We start from the raw sequence: 21,369 nt of genomic DNA on the forward strand, positions 1-21,369 counted from the left end.
TTCTGTCAGGTTCATCTTCCTGATCTTCAGAGCAGCTGCCAGCTCTATCCAGCAAGCCAATGGCAGCACTAATTTGATGCTGAACACATCTCCTGCCCAATTTGAGCATTTGCATTTAAAAACCTCATGGGGCAAGAGCAATGCAGCTGAGGCACAGGGTTGGGATCTGGAATTTATCCACAAGTCACTTTTCCAACCCTGCTTTGAAAATCTTGTCCGCTGACTGGAGATCCAACAAGAATCCCATGTGTCTTCCTTTTAGGGAAGTCCACCAACTAAAGTGCCAATCAGGTGGGCAGTGTGGGCCTTTAGTGCGTTAAAGGCCCGTTGGGGGTGAAAACCCTGTTCCTTTGTGAGCTGCCGGCTGATCAGAGGCCAGCAGTTGTCATTGCAGGCAATGCCACTGGCGGAGTGGTGTCTGCTGGTGACAATTCAACTATCAGCAGCCTAAGATTGCTGAGGGACCAGGCACCAGGCGCCGGGCCCAAGTTATTGATGGCAGGATGGGCGTATCGGAGTCGGGGGGTGAGGGGCGGTTAGAGAGTTAGAAATTGCAGTTATGAATGAAAGGTATAACAACACTTAAACCCTGAACCCACTTTTAGGAGGAAAAATACCAAGGAAAAGGAGACACCACTGAGATAGGTAGAGGAGAAACGCATTTAGTGTGCCATGCTTTCCATGAAGGGAAAGCACGTATGTACAGAAAAGAGGATCCACTTACTTTTGTAATTCTGCAGGCATCTGCACACATTGAACAGTTTGGCGAGTTCTTTCTGTACATTGAGCTGCTGGCTTTGTAGAGTAGCCTCTCTTCTTCCAAAAGATTTGGCCTCCTTTGTTGATCCTCTTGCAGCAGAAGCTCGGAAGTGAGCAGGATAGTATTCTGTACCTCATTCCCGACAGTTTCCACATCATTTTGGGAGCTTCACTGAGTGAAGGATTGATTGCGAAATAAGTGTGAGGCCTGCCCCCCAACTCCCCCCCCACTACTGCCCTGAGCACGTGCAGCTCCAGTTTTATCAGGGTTGCGTAACTCATCCCAACATACAACATTTCTTTGCAGGAACACTTTTATAGCAGCCCGGTGTTCTGGATGCTTTAAAATGATTTCATAACTAGTTGGCTTGATTTAATAATTTTGTTGATGTCCTGTGGTGTCGCTCAAGGATGAAAAGAATTTGTTCCTTTGACAACTTACTCTGTTCATCTTGCAGTCTACGTTTTATGGCCCAGAGTTTGCATCAGTGTTGTCGGTGAAATCATTGTGATTTCTCCATTGAAACTGAGAGCAGCTTCACATACGCAGAATAAGGTGAACATCCCGAGGTTGCGAGCGTTGATCCAATGCTTTTCAAGAGGCTGCAGTGTTGAGATCTCCCAAAACACGAGTCCTAAGCACTCAGAGAACTGATAAAACCTTCCACTTTTACACCAATAGTCTCACTGTAAATCTACATCCTTCGAATTTTTTACAAGTTTGTTTATAATGTTTTGGCTTCCTCCCTAATCCATAATCATTTATTTTACTCACTGAAGATGTGAATTAGAAGTGAAGAGAAATTGATGCTTTTTAACCTCCTGGTTTACTGTCTGTAAGAATATTTCAATGGGATTGGTTGCTTGATCTGCTTGCTGGATGCCTGGAGATCTCCTTGATTAGGTGCTGAATTTAAACTTCAGTCAGAAAGGGGAAATCCCCATCACAGAGATTGTTAATTCTCTGTGGGCAGCTTCAGTGGTTTGGGCCACTGTTGACTGCAAATTTTAGGCCTATATTTCTCCTTCTTTCTGTTTATATTTCCTTCTCTTTTTCATGCAGTTTCTTTTATTTGATTTGATTTATTATTGTTACATGTATTGGTACAAAGTGTAAAGTATTGTTTCTTGCGCACTATACTGACAAAGTATACCATTCATTGAGAAGGAGAGGGTGCAGAATGTAATGTTATATCTGACTTAATTTGATTTATTATTGTCACATGTATAGTATACAGTGAAAAGTATTGTTTTTTGCGTGCTATACAGAGCATACCATTCATAGAGAAGGAAAGGAGAGGGTGCAGAATGTAGTGTTACAGTCATAGCTAGAGCATAGAGAAAGATCAACTTAATGCGAGGTAGGTCTATTCAAAAGTCTGATGGCAGAAGGGAAGAAGCTGTTCTTGAGTTGGTTGGTACGTGACCTCAGACTTTTGTATCTCTTTCCTGACGGAAGAAGGTGGAAGAGAGTATGTCCGAGGTGCGTGTGGTCCTTAATTATGCTGGCTGCTTTTCCGAGACAGCGGAAATGTAGACAGTGTCTATGGGTGGGAGACTGGTTTGAATGATGGACTGGGCTTCGTTCATGACCTTTTGTAGTTTCTTGCGGTCTTGGGCAGAGCAGAAGCCATATAATGCTGTGATACAACCAGAAAGAATGCTTTCTATGGTGCATCTGTAAAAGTTGGTGGGAGTCTTTGTGGACATACCAAATTTCCTTAATCTTCTGAGAAAGTAGAGGCGTTGGTGAGCTTTCTTAACTATAATGTTGGCATGGGGGGACCAGGAGAGATTGTTGGTGATCTGGACACCTAAAAATTTGTTGTCACCTTTCTGAATCTCTTTTTATCTTGGTCTTTCTTATTTCTGTATCGTCTCAATTACTCTCTCTGTGAGCCGCATGCAGTTTCTTTCTCCTCTTTGTATGGTTTACCTGTACATTTCTAACTGTTCTCTCACCTTCTACAGTTACAAACAATCTCTCAATCTTACGTACCTAAAGGCACACAAAAATATGATCACATTCACAACTTCTTAAAAATAGATCCTTCTGCAATAAATTTGATCTTTTAAATTATTGAATTATTTGTTTTAACATCTGTTACAGCATTTATATTTTGTCAATGTTTTGCTCTCTTTTTTCAAGCGGCAGTTCCACATCTCAATTATTATGTTAAAAACAGGATGAACTGCTAAGCGTTAATTTATATAAATTCACAATCTGGATGAATTAGCTTCATGTGGTCCTTCCATGCCGATGCTATAGTTAAGAAAGCCCACCAATGCCTCTACTTTCTTAGAAGGCTGAGGAAGTTCAACATGTCTGCTACGACTCTCACCAATTTTTACAGATGCGCCATAGAAAGCATTCTTTCTGGTTGCATCACAGCTTGGTATGGCTCCTGCTCTGACCAAGACCACAAAAAACTACAAAGGGTTGTGAGTGTAGTCCAGGCCATCACTCAAATCAGCCTCTCACCCATTGACTCTGTCTACGCCTCCCGCTGCCTCGGAAAAGCAGCCACCATAATCAAGGACCCCATGCACTCTGGATATACTCTCTTCCACCTTCTTCCATCGAGAACCTTAGTTAGGCTGCACTTGGAATAGAACCTTAGTTAGACCACAATTGGAATATAGTGTTCAATTCTGGTCGTGGATGTGGAGGCTTTGAAGAGGGTACAGAAGAGATTTACCAGGATGTTGCCTGGTATGGAGGGCATTAGCTATGAGGAGCGGTTGGAGAAACTTGGTTTGTTCTCACTGGAATGATGGAGGTTGAGGGGCGACCTGATAGAAGTCTACAAGATTGAGAGAGGCATGGACAGAGTGGATAGTCAGAAGCTTTTTCCCAGTGTGGAAGGGTCAATTACTAGGGGGCATAGGTTTAAGGTGCGAGGGACAAGGAGATGTATGAGGCAAGTTTTTTACACAGAGGGTGGTGGGTGCCTGGAACTCGCTGCCGGGGGAGGTAGTGGAAGCAGATACGATAGTGACTTTTAAGGGGCGTCTTGACAAATACATGAATAGGATGGGAATAGAGGGATACGGTTCCCGGAAGGGTGGGGGGTTTTAGTTCAGTCGGGCAGCATGGTCGGTGCAGGCTTGGAGGGCCGAAGGGCCTGTTTCTGTGCTGTAATTTTCTTTGTTCTTTGAGAAAAAGTTACAAGAGTCTGACATCGTGTACCAATCGACTCAAGAACAGCTTCTTCTCTGCTGCCATCAGACTTTTGAACGGACCCAAACCTATATTAAGTTGATCTTTCTCCACACCCGAGCTATGACTGTAACATTCTGCACCCTTTCCTTTCCTGCTCCCCTATGTACTCTATGAATGGTATGCTTTGTCTGTATAGCGCACAAGAAACAATGCCTTTCACTGTAATTGCCTCCCAATACATGTGACAATAATAAATCCAATCAAAATCAAATCAAATGAAATTAGTGGATCACTATTATTTTAGCGAATCAGTTTAGAGTTGCTAAGAGTTTACACACAGCGGCAATAAATTTAACACAACACCGGTTCATTTCTTTGACGTGTCATTTGAATGTAACAGGTGTCCTTTAAATAGAAATATTAAGAATATTGACCCAGATCCTGACTTGCGATTCTGTTCGCTGAATGTATTGAATTATTTCTAATTACCAAAATGCAGCAGTGTTTCTGGATTAAAATAAAGATGCGAACATTTGATAATGTTTCTCTTTATTCAGAATAATGTGAATGATCAAATATTCTACGCATATTCATACATTTCTCCAATATTCCTCTTTAATAATATTCAGCATCACTGAGCATATCATACAAAACGTGCATATTTGGAAAGCTGCAAAGAACACTTTTTTAAGGTGTACTAAGAATAATTCTTGCTTCAATATCCCACCTTTTTTGTGTGTGGAAATGAAGACTTACAGTAAAACAACAAACCGCTAATTAAAATGAATGAGCATTTCAATCGAAACATTGGTCGATGCGGAAATATATAGAATTGATTTCTGAATTGAAAAGTCTGCTGAAGAGGTGATTCTGCATTCCATATCTATTTCTAGTGGGAGTTCAGCAACTAGTTGACAATATTTTAACACTGTAAACGGTCTGTGTACAGGAACAACTACTAACTGGGTTCCTTAATATTAAAGTCATGTACAAATGATATAGAGAAATAAAAAAAAACATCCATGGAACATAGAGTTAACAATTGACACAATAAAAGGTACTCCATGCTACATCAAACCTGCTGTTCTCAAGAGATCATTTATTTAAAAATGTACACAAACAGGTTCAATCTCTGAAGGATAAGGCAGGGTTCAAAACAATCAATCACCAATGATATCTGCAAAGTGAATTTTTAGTCTCACAGTTTATGGTTACCATAATGACAATACCTGTATATATTTTGCATAAGTTGCAAATCGTTCACCTACTTCTCTTCTAACAGTTACCTGCAGTGTGGGCCCACCAAAAGTTTTCAGTTTCTAATGCTTTGTGTAATGTAGGAGTTTTTCCGCTGCTTGGCATTTCCTCGAAACTTGTCGTTCGGTTTATGATTCTTCCCATGGATTCAGCATGCCAAAATTCTAGTGCTTGAGTTTCTGTCACCTCTGAGATGATGCCACAAGGAGAGGAAGCAGGAGAATCGCAAGGCAAGGTCTCAGGCCCAGAGCGCCGCCACATTCTCTTGCATTTTCCTGAAATGATTAAATATATTTTTAAGTTTTTAAAACGTTTTACAAAATTAATGATGTAGGCAGGACAATAATTTGCCTGGCGGTCACACATTCCCTTCCTTCCTCAAGTCCCTTCAGCTGTGGTGTGACCACCTCTCTAAACGTGCTATCCACGATGCTCTCGGACTAGTGGATGCTCCACGGGGTCCCCACCACTGTTCCAGTTCTGAAACCAGAGCTTTCCAGGAGCTGCAGATGGGCACACTTCCTGCACCCATGCTAGTCCCAGGCACTGGAATTGTGCTCAGCTTCCCACATGGAGCAGGAGGAGCAAACTGTGGTTTTGAGCTCTCCTGCCAAGACGAAACTCTTTAAATTTAAAACTTCTTTTTATTTAAAAATAAAACGGGGAAAGATGTCAAATCTAACTTTGCTCACTCATAGGATAAAATTACCTCTTGAACATGATGTTTTTGACATAAAATGTTCATGATTCTAGTCAAAAAAGATAAGCATTGGATAATGATAATAAAGTGGGGGAAGGTTTCGTCTGGTGACCATGAGTGGAATTTTCTGGCCCTTCCCGCTGGCAGGATCTTCCAGTCCTGCCGAATTTGAGCCCCGCTGTGGGTTCCCTGGTGGCAGGATGGGCGAGCAATGCAAATTGCCACATAGTGGGATGATTTTCAATAATCCCTATTTCAGATGAAAACTTTTTTAATTGCAGTTTTATGGTATTTTCATAGCAATAATGCATGGGCAACAATAACACTTTAATATCACTCCAATCCTGTAAAGAAGTGAAAATTGCTTGGCCTGGATTTTGCATTTAGCGGTGAGGCAACGGCACTCACCACTGACATTAAAGAAAGCTGTCTATTAAGATCGAATGACCTCTGTGGTGTGCATGTCCCCTTTTCCAAACCAGCTTAAATTTGACCCCAAGTCAAGACATCAAGACCTGCATCAGCAGTGATGTCAGCAAGCAGGCAAACATATTAACGATTCAAATGCTCACATAGTGAATCAAATGACAAATACTTAAATGGATTTAGCTAGTAGCTAAAATATCTTATTAAAAAAAACACTTTAAAAGAATGCAGAACATTTTGTCATTTTGGAGAAATCAGGCACTCCAGAAATGGAAGCTTAGCTTTTCAGGACCTGAGAGAGCATAGAGCAGGAATTATGAAGTTAGTATACGATTAAAAACCCAAGTATACTTCATTCAACAAATTTTAACTCTTTCAAAGGTTTTCTAAAGCAAGGCTATCAATGTCAGAGTGGAAGTGCTTGTCAATTTATTGACTGTTTGAAGTCAAAATGTTGTCTGATTTCAAGAAGAAATTAGCTATAGAAGCCGGGATAGCTCACTCGGTAGAGCATCTGACTTTTAATCCGAGGGTCCAGGATTCAAGTCCCTGTTTGGGCGATGCTTTTGTGGGTGGCACAGTGGCATGGTGGTTAGCACTGTTGCCTCACAGTGCCAAGGACCCGGATTCGATTCCTGGCTTGGGTCACTGTATGTGCAGAGTCTGCATGTTCTCCCCTTGTCTGCAGGTGTTTCGGTTTCTTCCCACAGAGCGAAAGATGTGCTGGTTAGGTGCATTGGTCATGCTAAATTCTCCCTCAGTGTACCTGAACAGGCACCGGAGTGTGTCGGCTAGGGGAATTTCACAGTAACTTCATTGCAGTGTTAATATAAGCCCTACTTGTGTCACTAATAAATAAACTTTAAACTTGGGGCTCAAGGGATATGGGGGGGAAGGGGGGGGGACCAGGATATTGAATTTGATGATCAGCCATGATCATAATGAATGGCAGAGCAGGCTCGAAGGGCTAAATGGCCTCCTCCTGCTTCTAGTTTCTATGCTTCTTTGTTTTGGAAATGAACTCGGCGGGGGGGGCAGGGGGAGGGTAATTATTCGTAGCAACTTCTGGAATTCCACGTTAATCTGCGCATTTGCAGACGTTGTATATTTTGTCAATTTCAGTGGAGTGATGATGCTGAGCACTAACAGTTACATCATCATTACTGCTGTAAAAATCCAAATGACCATACCAACATCAGCAGCAGCACACACATTTGGTTGCATATGCATGCATACAACAATTTTAATTCATACGATAGAACATCTACCTTTATACATATTATGCATCTATGGAAAGAGAATACAAGCTTCCTGTCTCATTGAGAACAACAGGTTAACTGATTCCTAAAATATTTATTTCATATAATTTGAATAATCTGTTTTAAATATAATTGCTTACTTCAGCATGGAACGGATGACAGGAATCCGGGCGTCTTCTGATTTTCTGAGATCTGAGGTGATCACATTTCAGTGATTCATTATGTTCACTGTAGTTAAGGAGTGTCAGTTTCAAATGCTTTCTTACAATATTGTATTTTAATGCATGTTCTTAATTGCAGTGCAGCTAAACTGATTGGAAAATCATGGTAGGACTCAGCAAAGATTCAAGAAAATGAAGACAGATTGGAGACTGATGAGAATATTATAATGCTACGAATTGTGTAGTGACCAGTAGATATAGACCAACATTAACATATATTTATTAATATGCAATCTGTTGCATGCTCGATTTATAAATGCACTTGAGCTATACAGAACAATGGCAACACAGTCGGGCAGCACAGCAGTTATGTTGTTGGGCTAGTAATTCAGAGGCTTGTACTACTAATATGAAGAAATAGAAACAGAAAACGATGGATAAACGCAGCAGGTCTGGCAGCATCTGTGGAGACAGATGCACAGTTAATGTTTCAAGTCCAGGTTAAGTATATCAGTGTCACAAGTAGGCTGACATTAACATTGCAATGACGTTACTGTGAAAATCCCCTAGTCACCACACTATGACACCTGTTCGGATACACTGAGGGAGAATTTAGCATGGCCAATGCACCTAACCAGCACACCTTTCAGACTGTGGGAGGAAACCGGAGCACCCGGAGGAAATCCATGCAGACAATGTGCAAATCTCCACACAGACAGTGACCCAAGCCGAGAATTGAACCCAGGCCCCTGGCACCGTGAGGCAGCAGTGCTAACCACTGTGCTAACCACTGTGCTACCGTGCCGCCACATGACCTTTCTACAGATTCTGCCAGGCCTGCTGAGCTTATACAGCGTTTTCTGTTTTTATTTCAGATTTCCAGCATTCACAATATTTTGCTTTCAAGATGAAGAAAACTGAATTTGAGAAAGTTAATTTAGTTAAAGAAAATCTGGAAATAAATATATTTAACAATAATAAAGTGACAATGAAGTTGCTGATTTGTTCTAAAATCCTAACAGGTTTTTTGATGTCTTTCAGGGAAGGGAAGTTCTTCCTGGCCTAGAGGTGACTCCCATCTCACAGTTGACTCTTAACAGGCTTCTGAAGTGGCTGGGAAAGCCATTTAATTTCATCACCACCTTTTCAAGGCAAACAGTGGGCGTCAATAAATGGCGGCCTAGACACTGATCTCGTTCACTCACTGACTGATCTTACTCACTATATCAGGCCAGCAGGTGTAACTGTCTGCTGGTCAGGGTTCAGCAAAATGTTCGGAATGAATCACCCGCTCAACACCAACATCCTGAGATTATATAAATTTTGCATGTACTGAAGTCATCTGCAATATCTGGGAAGAAGATGATCTGTACCCATTAATTAATTGCAACGTGGTTAATCCTTGAGATTGAGGTTGTTTTTAGTCAGGGGTACAGGGATAATTAATTGGGGAGGCAGTGGCCTAGTGATATTATCGTTAGACTACTAATGCAGAAACTCAGCTAATGCTCTGGGGACCTGGGTTCGAATCCCGTTATGGCAGATGGTGGAATTTGAATTCAATAAAAAATATCTGGGATTGAGAATCTACTGATGACCATGAAACCATTGTCGATCGTTGGAAAAACTCATCTGGTTCACTAATATCCTTTAGGGAAGGAAATCTGCCGTCCTAACCCAGTCTGACCTACATGTGCCTCCAGACCCACAGCAATGTGGTTGACTCTCCTCGGGCAACTAGGGATGGGCAATAAATTCATGTCCCACGAATGAATAAAATAAAAAACAGAGCTTGTCTTTGCACACATGTCGCTTCTGTGGGCTTCCTAAATTCAGATCTGGGTGTTCAGGTGATAATCTTTCATTATTAATTTCGCTATTAAAATGGGAAAAAAAATGGAGTCATCCTGACAATGTCCAGTGTGATGCTGAGCTGACAGAATGTCTTGTGATGACTTCCTGCTCTGTATAGGCCTCATGGAGATAGTACAATGTGTGTGACTGTATCAATCTTGGAGTAAGTACTATTGTATTGAACCATTCACATATTTCAACTCATGATTTTTGTTTTATTCATTCATGTGATGTGGAAATCACTGGCAAGGTCTGCATTTATTACGCATCCCTAATCACCCTTGAGAAGGCAGTGGTGAGTCACCTTCTTGAACGGCAGAAATCCTTTGGTATATCGGTACACCAATGGTGTTGTTGTTAAGAAGGGATTTCCAGGATTTTAACCTGGGGACAGCAAAGGAATGGTGATAAATTTCCAAACTGGTGGTGGGTGACTTGGATGGGAACTTGCAGGTGGTGATGTTCTCGTGTGCCAGCTTGCTTGTTTGGTAGAATTCATAGTTTTGGAAAGTGAATCCAATGGAGCCTTGGTGAGTTCCTGCAGTGCATCTTATAGATGGTACACAATGCTGTTATTGTGTACCAGCGTCCGGCTAGCGATGAGTGTTTAAGATGGTGGATGGAGAGTCCTGGATTTGAGCTTTGTGAAGCTGCACACATCCAAGCAAATGGGGAGTATTTGTTCCTACTCATGACCTATGCCTCTGTAGATGGTGGACAGGCTTTAGGGAGTCAGGTGATGAGTTACTCAATGCAGAACTCTCAGCATCTGACCTGCTGTTGGAGCCATTGTTTTTATGTGCTCAGTCCAGTTAAATTTCTAGATCATAACATCTTAAGAAATAGGAGCAGAAGTAGACCAATTCTGCTCAGTGGTAACCCCAGGATGCTAATGATGGGGGATTCAGTGATGGTAAAGTTATGGAATGCTTTGGGGAGATGGTTCTCTTGTTGGAGATGGTCATTACCCAGCACTTGTATTTGCAAGTTTTATTTGCCATTTATCAGCCCAAGCCTGAATGTTGTCCAGGTCTTGCTGCATAGAGACTCAACCTGCTTCATTAGCGAAGGCATTATGAAAGGATTGAACACTATGTACTCATCAGTGAACATCCCCACCTTCTGACAACATCATGGAGGGAAGGTCAGTAATGATGCAGCTGAAGATGGTTGGGTCTAGGACTCTATCCTGAGGAATTCCTGCAACGATGTCCTGGGGCAGAGATAATTGGTCTCCAACAATCACCATGCTTTATGCTAGACAATGAACCACTCAGTTCAAGGATGAGCAACAAATGCTGCCTTTGTCAGTGATCCTCATAACCCATGAAATCTCACCTCTGGATTTTAGTTCTTTCAGCCAAGGTTGTCATTAGATGAGGAGCCGAGTGATTCTGACAGAATGCAAACCGACTATTGACGAATAAGCTACTCATGAGTAAGTGCTGCTTGATAACACTGATGACAGCTTCCATTATTGTGCTGATGATTTGAGATATGGGAAACTCTTGCTGATGGACAATTAAATCCCCGAACCATTCTGCATGGTTACCTTCCATATCTCTTCCAAGTGGCTACCTTCCATATCTTTTCCAAGTGGCGTTCAACATGGAGGACAACTGATTCAACAGTCGATGGAGGGTACGAGGTGGCAATGAGCAGAACATTTCCTTGTCCCATGCTTGACTTGATGCCACGAGACTGAGTCTGGAGTCAATGTTGAGGACTCCAGGGCCACACCCTCCTGGCTGTATGCTACCTCTGCTTGGTTGTTAGGTAGGTAGGAAGGGACATACCCAAGGATGGTGATGGAATATGCCCCACTGGATGGTCAATGGAACAAGCACCCAGTCACATGCTGGAGAGTCTGAATGGCATTTACTGCAACCAGGTAACTGAATAGTCTGAGGCTGAAACCGAGGGCAAGTTGCTCTATGTTGATTTCCAAATTCCTAAACGTAGCACAAAAGGACCTGTATCTATGTAAGGAAAAAAATATTACTCGCTCTAACTAAATATAAGTGAAGCTAATTAAACTGACATGAAACAAATTGTGGACTAATCCAGACCTGCTTGGGTGTCTTCCAAAATAACCACATAACGCTGGTGGCTGCTGCCAAGTTACACAGGCATTATGTCCTATAAATAGATACAGATAGTATTTTGAGGTGTTTTCATTACACATCTGTTTTACTACCTCGACTGGCTGGAAAACTTGCATTCATAAAATTAAGAATAAAAAAACCCAGATAAAACCTATTGCCTTTATTAAAGGATATACATTATTTCTATAGGGTCCATTGTAATTGGTCCAATAGCGCAATCACAGCTGGCATCAACAACTACCATAAAGAGGTTACTGCTTGGAATCTGCTGGATGACAAATGACCTGCAACAGACATAAATGAAACACATTATTTAACTATTGAAGCATCATGAGATGAGCATCATTTCCTTAAACATCCACCAGTACGTGCAACTTGAATAGGTAGTGCGGTGAAAGTTTATTCTTAGATTCAGGGGCGACAACGGTGGCACAGTGGTTAGCACTGCTGTCTCACAGCACCAGGGAGCCGGGTTCAATTCCTGGCTTGGATCACTGTCTGTGTGGAGTTTGCACGTTCTCCCCGTATCTGCGTGGGTTTCCTCCGGGTACTCCAGTTTCCTCCCACAGTCCAAAGATATGCGGGTTAGGGGGACGGGCAATGCTAAACTGCCCCTTAGCAAATGCATGGGGATATGGGGATAGGGCCTGTGGTTGGTGCAGACTCGATGGGCCAAATGGCCTCCTCCCGCACTGTCGGATTCTATGATTAATCAAATTAATTTGAATCGAATTCCATTGTTTGTGTCACAGGGAACAAAGGAAACCTAGGCAATTCTAATACAAATCTATCCATCCCTAAAAGATATTGGGCTGAATTTAGTGGAACCTGCCAGAGGAGGCATGATAGCAGGGGTGGTGGGGATGGCCAGGAGAGTGGGCAGCAGGACCTGCAAGAAATTCAATGCATTGGATAAACTGTCCGCAATTAAGTTGGTGATGGGAAAGGTATGATGCAGGAATCCAACCTGCCAGCAGTGGGATGTCCAGGAGCATCACTAATGGGCCACTTTGGAGCAACTATCTATGAGCCCACAGGAATTTAATGGTAGTTCAGGGATTTATTGGGACTCACACGGCTCTCCCATGCCTCCCAAAGGCTGCCCAACAAAACCTTGTTGGGTTTTGGGATTTCTCGTTGTCAGTGGAGAGACACGGCATTAGGAAGCGGGCAGCCGCAGAAAGCCAGTCTCCTGCCTCCAACCTCCTCACCCCCACTCCCTGTCGGCAACTCCCACTCACCCGTGCTTCGGGATTCAGAGAGGAGGCTTGGAATGTTACCGGCGGTAGCTGCTGCTCCTGGTGGCACTACTGGCAATGGACAGCTGCCAGTTTCTGATTGGCTGGTAGCTCTCAGGTGCGGGATTTCTGCCCCACTGGGGGCTTGACAGCGGGAAAGGCCCACACTGGCCAGTAAAGTGCCTGAGGCACTAAAACTGTGTCAGACCAACTCCATGAGAGTGACGCCGGGCTCCCACCGATTCTCCAACCAAGGGGCGGGGGGGCACCATTAGCACTAATTTCTAACCTATAGGAATTTCTCGCAATTGTTAAATTTCTTCCCCATGGTCTCTCCTTTCCTTAAATCATTGGTGTGATTAAAAGTTACTTTAAGTTGTCATTAATGTCATTTCATTCAGTAGCACACTTCATAAATATTGAGCGTAACACTCAGAAATAGGCGTTTTCGTAACAAACCATTCACAGGTATTAAATAATGTCTTACGTTGATTTTCATTTGTACAACATGTTTAGAGGTAGAAAGTGTAACATTCTCAACAAAGTTAGGAAAAACTATTAAAATTCCAGAAACAAAAATGATCAAACTGAAACTCACCTCCACGTCTCAAACAGAAAGATTCATCCATTGGGCGAGAGAATGGGTTTTACACTAAACATAATAAAGTTTAAAGTTTTAAAGTTTATTTATTAGTGTCACAAGTAGGCTTACATTAACGCTGCAACTTTAAAACTTCAACTTTTAAAAAAAGTTTTAACTTTTAAAACTTTAAACTTTAAAGGATGACCCATTCTGGCATCATCTCCTTATCAACAGACATAGATATTAGTGAATAATGTTGATTGTAATGTAATATTGCTGAATATGCCTCTCAATGAATTATTGTAATGAAAAATTAAAGGAATTAAAAATAACCTGGGAAAATATCCATTTACAATATGTATTAATAAAAAATATATATGAATGGAAAATGTGCTTTATCTGTCAAAAGCCCTAGAGCAGTGACGTATTAATACGATAGAATGGTGTGTAATTAATCATAATGAATCAGCAAGTAATTAGGAAAGCTAATGGAATGTTATTGTTTATTGCAAGGGAAATTGAATACAAAAGTTGGAAGGTGATGCTTCAGTTGTACAGGACACTGATGTGACCACATCGGGAGTATTGTGTACAGTATTGGTCTCCTTATTTAAGGAAGGATGTAAATGCATTCGAAGCATTTCAGAAAAGGTTCACTAAACTAATAGCAGGAATGGGAATGGTTGCCTCTTGAGGAAGGACTGATTTAGCAAGGCTTGTATCCACAGGAGTTTATAAGAGTAAGAGGCAATTTGATTGAAATGTACAAGATCCTGAGGAGTGTTGACAGGGTCGAAGTGGAGAGGATGTTTCCTCTTGTGGGAGAATTTAGAACTGGGGCCAGTATTTAAAAATAAGGGGCCTCCCATTTAAGACTGAGATCAGGGGCGGGTCTTTCTAGCCACACTTGGCCCAAAACCAGAAAATCCTGCACGGGGTCAATGGACCTTTGCATGGTCCCCCCCCCCCCCCCCCCCACCCTGCTACGATTCCCAGGACGGGAAAATTCCAGTCTAGAAGTTATTTTTCTCTGAGAGGGTAATGAGCCTTTGGAACACCCTGCCAAAAGGTGATGGAAGCAGAGCCTTTGAATGTTTACAAGGCAGAGGTAGAAAGATTCTTGATTAACAAGGGGGTGAAGGGTTACTGGGGGTTGGTGGGTGGTTCCAGTCAGATCAGTCATGATCTAATTGATTGATAGAGGAGGCTTGAAGGGCTGAGTGGCCTACTCCTGCTCCCAGTTTGTCTGTATGTTCGCATAATTTCAGTCGGTCAATGACAGGATGCACATACAGATGTAATATAAAATGGATTGCAAATAACTCTATTGACTCCCTATTGATCACAGATCTCCTGCAAGTCTTATTCAATATTGCTAAGTTTGCCAGTTTTATAATCAGTTTTGATGATACTGAGGCTGGTCTTACATAGAACCATAGAAAATTACAGCTCAGAAACAGGCCTTTTGGCCCTTCTTGTCTGTGCCGAACCATTTTTTGCCTAGTCCCACTGACCTGCACTTGGATCATATCCCTCCACATCCCTCTCATCCATGAACCCGTCCAAGTTTTTCTTAAATGTTAAAAGTGATCCCGCATTTACCACTTTATCCGGCAGCTCATTCCACACTCCCACCACTCTCTGCGTGAAGAAGCCCCCCCCGAATATTCCCTTTAAACTTTTCTCCTTTCACCCTTAACCCATGCCCTCTGGTTTTTTTCTCCCCTAGCCTCAGTGGAAAAAGCCTGCTTGCATTCACTCTATCTATACCCATCAAAATCTTATACACCTCTATCAAATCTCCCCTCAATCTTCTACGCTCCAGGGAATAAAGTCCCAACCTATTCAATCTCTCTCTGTAACTCAGCTTCTCAAGTCCCGGCAACATCCTTGTGAACCTTCTCTGCACTCTTTCAACCTTATTTACATCCTTCCTGTAACTAGGTGACCAAAACTGTACACAATACTCCAAATTCGGCCTCACCAATGCCTTATATAACCTTACCATAACACTCCAACTTTTATACTCGATACTCCGATTTATGAAGGCCAATGTACCTATCCACCTGTGACGTCACTTTTAGGGAATTCTGTACCTGTATTCCCAGATCCCTCTGTTCAACTGCATTCTTCAGAGTCCTACCATTTACCCTGTACGTTCTTCTTTGGTTTGTCCTTCCAATGTGCAATATCTCACACTTGTCTGCGTTAAATTCCATTTGCCATTTTTCAGCCCATTTTTCTAGTTGGTCCAAATCCCTCTGCAAGCTTTGAAAACCTTCCTCACTGTCCACTACACCTCCAATCATTGTATCATCAGCAAACTTGCTGATCCAATTTACCACACTATCATCCAGATCATTGATATAGATGACAAACAACACTGGACCCAACACCGATCCCTGCGGCACACCACTAGTCACAGGCCTCCACTCAGAGAAGCAATCCTCCACAACCACTCTCTGGCTTCTTCCATTGAGCCAGTGTCTAATCCAATTTACTACCTCCCCATGTATACCTAGCGACTGAACCTTCCTAACTAACCTCCCATGAAGGACCTTGTCAAAGGCCTTGCTGAAATCCAGGTAGACAACATCCACCGCCTTCCCTTCATCCACTTTCCTGGTAACCTCCTCGAAAAACTCTAATAGATTGGTCAAACATGACCTACCACGCACAAAGCCATGTTGACTCTCCCTAATAAGTCACTGTCTATCCAAATATTTGTAGATCCTATCCCTTATCACACCTTCCAATAACTTGCCCACCTGCGATGTCAAACTTACTGGCCTATAATTTCCCGGATTTCTTTTGGAACCTTTTTTAAACAACGGAACAACATGAGCCACCCTCCAATCATCCGGCACCTCCCCCGTGAATACTGACATTTTAAATATGTCTGCCAGGGCCCCTGCAAGTTCAACACTAGCTTCCCTCAAGGTCCGTGGGAATACCCTGTCTGGTCCTGGGGATTTATCCACTCTGATTTGCCTCAAGACAGCGAGCACCTCCTCCCCTTTAATCTGTAAAGGTTCCATGACCTCCCTACCTGTTTGCCCTATTTCCGTGGACTCCATGCCCGTTTCCTCAGTAAATATGGATGCAAAAAAACCATTTAGTATCTCTCCCATCTTTTTTGGTTCCATACACAGTGTACCACTCTGGTCTTCAAGAGGACCAATTTTATCCCTCACTATCCTTTTGCTCCTAACATACCTATAGAAGCTCTTTGGATTTTCCTTCACTCTGTCTGCCAAAGCAACCTCATGTCTTCCTTTAGCCCTCCTGATTTCCCTCTTAAGTAGCTTCTCGCACTTTTTATACTCCTCGAGCATCTGTTCCTTGCTGCCTGTACATTTCATACAACTCTCTCTTCCTCTTAATCAGTGTTACAATCTCCCTCGAGAACCAAGGTTCCTTATTCCTATTTACTTTGCCTTTAATGATGGAATCTAAATACAAAAAAAACAATGGAACAGTCTCCTCTGATGCAAAGGTATATCTCTCAAATTTGCAGTAATTTGAAAAAATGTTTGTAGTTGATGATACTTATTGCACTTTAAGAAATAGGTTTCCATTAATTTGTCAATGGCAAATTTATTTTTAGTTCCTGAGTTAAACTATATAGAAATAAAATTGCCATTTAAGCTGATTGATGTGGATTAATTTTACAATATGTAGATTTTATCAACTTCTGCAGTCAAATTTTGTGCTTTCTTGACAATAAAAAGGAAAGGAACGAACTTGCTTTTATATTGTGCCCCTTTAAGACGTCAGGACATCCCAAAGCAGTTTACAACCGATGAAGTCATTTTGAATTGTGGTCACAGTTGTAAAGTAGGGAAATATTACAACCAATTCACACAGAATGCAATGTCGCAGAAACATCACAACCAGATAATAATCTTTTCAGTAGTGTTGGTCAAGCAAAACCATTGACATGTCACCAGGGGAGAACCCTCCTGCACCTTTGAATAGTGCTGAAAGAGCAGATGAGACCTTGACTTAGCATCCCATCTAAACGATGGCTCCTTGACAGTGCAAGTTGGGCTTGAAACTATGACCCACTGAACCAGAGGGATGATTGCTGCCACTGAGCCAAGTTTGGTACGTACATAATATACATGGATATCCTCAGAGTCTCTCTTTAAATGTAATAATCCTTTCAAGGGATTCCATTTTCTGCATCACTTCAAAAATAATAGCATGTTGAAATCAAATAGAACATCAGCATTAGAAATAACAAAGCTGCGTCTGAAGTCTGCTCCCAAGCCTTTGCCAATGTGGTTCTTGACTAGTTGCCAGCAAGTATATAAACAGTTGCCAGGTGGAAACACTAACAGACTTCTCCTACACTCCCCCAACCCCCACCCCCAACACTGCAGAATAAACTATACAACTCTCAGCTAGGGTAGGAACAGAGCAGAGTGTGGGGAGCTTACTTATATTCCTCAATGACATGGCATTGTACATGTTCTGAGATACACTGCCTGTTGCTGCAAACATCACTGAATGCTGAAGGCCTCAAAAATTGCAAGGATACCATCACTTTGTAAGTAGTGACGTACCTTTATGTCAAACTTCAAAGGGGTAAGATCCTTTGTGGCATCATCTTTAAAATGGATCAATTGTAAAATAACATGAGTTAATTGTACCAATAAATTCCTACGGTTGTCATACACAATTTATATAGCTGTTTTATAATTGATCTTCAATCCTTTCATCGCTGTTTTCCAGCTGAGTGGTAGCTGTATTTTCATACCATCAAAGCCTGATCAAGATTTGGCTGACATTTGGTGAATTTAAATCCCAGTTAAGGGAAGCAAGATCCAGGCCAGGAGATGGAGTTTGGAAGTTTCAAGATTGTGCTTTTAGCTTTGAACTGAACTAAAATGTATGAAGTTTCCAGGCTTCTTGACATCATCAGCATATCAGCAGGTGAAAAACAGCACATTAAATTAACCAAATTCTCTTTCTTCTACTGTGTTCGATTTAATATCCTTAATGTGTGTTAATGTTGAAAATCATTCCTATCATTGGGAATATTGTTTTTTATTTAATTTTGGATTACATTGGAACTAAGTTGCCAGCAATTTCCTTCAGCCACATATATATCACCCATTGGAGATTAAATAATTAAAATTTATCTGCAAGATAGTTGTAGACTGAGTGGTTATGTGATGATGTGGCTACTTAAGAGGTTACATGACGGAAGCGTGAGATCTCCTGGAGTGCGGGCAGAGTGCAGGCATGACACTGAGACTTGTTATGCTCAAATCGAACAGGAACTTGTCGCCTGTCAGAAATATCATGACTTCATATATGGTTGCCCCTTAAGTGTTGAAACTGAGCATCAGCCACTCATAACAATCGTCAAAAAGCTTCTTCGCACTGTGTGCTCAGCTAGTCAATAAAGTATTGTTTGTTACAAGTACTTGCTGGCCAGTCTTTGGGAACCCAGCACATCTAGTTGGTGTCAGGAGTTGGTAGCATAGCACAAGGACTTTGCCACATCGGCCCTCTTGTATTTGATAAAGATATCGTGGACAACTGGACCAAGTTTGGAAAGGAGTGGTGTATATATTGCAGTGCTGGATTATCACATAAATCAAATAAGGTATATGTTTATACCTTACTAAATTTAGCTGGCCCCATGGTCATCGAGAAGTTCAAATCCTTTGTATTTCAAATGGAAGAGGAGAAAGAGGATCCCAAAACAATTCTAAAAGTATTTGAGAACATTTCCCTGCCAGTGAAAACCAGATTACTTGACAGACACACATTTAACTAAGTTTAAGTTTATTTGTTAGCGTCACAAGTAGGTTAACATTAACACTGCAATGAAGTTACTGTGAAAATCCCCGAGTCACCACACCCCGGCTCCTGTTCGGGTACACGGAGGGAGAATTTAGCATGGCCAATGCACCTAACCAGCACATCTTTTGGACTGTGGGAGGAAGCCAGAGCACCTGGAGGAAACCCATGCAGACACTGGGAGATCGTGCAGACACCGCACAGACAGTGACCCAAGCCGGGAGTCGAACTCAGGTCTTTGGAGCTGTGAGGCAGCAGTGCTAATCACTGTACCAAAGATCTGATGAATCGATATAATCAACTCTGAAAATCTTGCAAAAGAAATGCAGGTTTGGCACCCTACCTGATGAGTTAGTCAGATATCAAATAGTCTGTGGGGTTCACAGCAACCTAATCTGCAAGCAACTACTGTGAGAGAAAGATTTAACATTCCAAACAGCCATTAGCATTTGTATGCTAATTGAATAGTCTGATAAAAGCAGCAAGAGTTTAGGCAAGAAACAGAAGTTTTTGCGGTACAGGGCATGCCCTGCCCCAACTGTGGCGGCTATCACCCCATTTTGCATATGGCAAACACTGGAACAAATGTGGAAAGTGGAATCATTTCGCAAAATGCTGTAGATCAAAATTTTCTTTTGACAAGAGTCACAATGCAGCTGATCAGTCCTCCAAGGTTAAGAGCATCAGCAAAGTGGATGAACTGGAGCTCAACTAGAGCATGTGGGGAGGCAATGGCCCAGTGGCATTATCACTAAACTATTAATCCGGAAACTCAGCTAATGTACTGGGAACCAGGGTTCGAATCCCGCCACGGCAAATGGTGGAATTTGAATTCAATAAAAAAAAATCTGGAATTAAGAACCTACTGATGATCATGAAACCATTGTCGATTGTCAGGAAAAACCCATCTGGTGCACTAATGTCCTTTAGGGAAGGAAACTAAGTTTAAGTTTATTTGTTAGTGTCACAAGTAGGTTAACATTAACACTGCAATGAAGTTACTGTGAAAATCCCTTACCTGGTCTGGCCTGCATGTGATTCCAGAGCCATAGCAACTAGGGATGGGCAATAAATGCTGGTCAACTGACAATGCCCATGTCCCATGAATGAATAAAAAAAACAAACCACTAAGCCTCCAACAACACTCAATTGTGAGAGTGTCGACATTGTCACAGAAAAGGGTGTCACCACCTCGAACATGTTTGCAACAATGCAAAACCGAAGGTAGATAGACATTGGAGCAAAGTGTATTGTCCAGTTGAATGCTATGGGAACTAGACCCATATGCAGTACTGGACCCTCACACCCAGGTGGACCTTGTGGCCATATGGAAGGTGTTGCCATTCTCCATTGCACACAGGGCACTTTCAAGATTCACATAGTCGACCCGAGTGGAAAGGTCTTCAGGACAGCATCACACTGGGGCTCATCCAACTTGGTCCAGATGTACATGCTCTGCAACAATAGGCCCCAGAAATGAGAGAGAACAAAGACCTCCTCAACTGATGTCATTGGGAAGCCATCAGTAAAATGCTTCATGAGATTGGGTGACTCGATGCCACCAACAGTCTGCTCTGGGTAGAGTACCAACAGCCATGGAAGCAGAAAGTAGCCAGTGAGCTGCATCGGATGGCAGCATGAGGTGTTATAATTCTGATAGTCAAGGTCACATAATGGGTTTTAACAATGGTGGCTGCAGTAAAGAAAGATGGTATGGTCAGGATTTACATTGAGCCAGTGCACTTAAACAATGCACTGCTCAGATCTCATCACCCTATGAAGACAGTGAAACAGGTGACAGCAGAGATGCCAAATGCCAAGGTTTCCAGCAGCTGAGATGCAAATTGTAGGTTCTGGCAGTTCCCATGAGATGAGGAAACTTCAAAACTTGCAACATTCATGACTCAGCTCCTCTACCAGAATGTCAAATGGTGTTGGCAGGAGCTCCACACAGCTGTCTTTAACAGACTCAGTAAGAAGTTTAACAACACCAGGTTAAAGTCCAACAGGTTTATTTGGTAGCAAAAGCCACACAAGCTTTCGAGGCTCT

General features: G+C 42.1%; 1 protein-coding gene across 1 annotated transcript in view; it reads right to left on the minus strand.

Annotated features, from left to right (window-relative positions):
• Positions 1-4,457: 4,457 nt before the first annotated feature.
• Positions 4,458-21,369, minus strand: part of cacna2d3a (calcium channel, voltage-dependent, alpha 2/delta subunit 3a) — an 838,535-nt gene continuing 821,623 nt past the window's right edge. The window contains exons 24-26 of the mRNA XM_078210160.1: positions 11,859-11,968; positions 7,705-7,787; positions 4,458-5,454 (exon numbers count right to left, since the gene is read on the minus strand). Coding sequence (XP_078066286.1) covers positions 5,362-5,454; positions 7,705-7,787; positions 11,859-11,968 — 286 coding nt within the window. The 3' untranslated portion in view covers positions 4,458-5,361. The remainder of the gene's footprint in view (positions 5,455-7,704; positions 7,788-11,858; positions 11,969-21,369) is intronic.

Source organism: Mustelus asterias, chromosome 3 (genome assembly GCF_964213995.1).
Source record: "Mustelus asterias chromosome 3, sMusAst1.hap1.1, whole genome shotgun sequence".
Taxonomy (NCBI): Eukaryota; Metazoa; Chordata; class Chondrichthyes; order Carcharhiniformes; family Triakidae; genus Mustelus; species Mustelus asterias.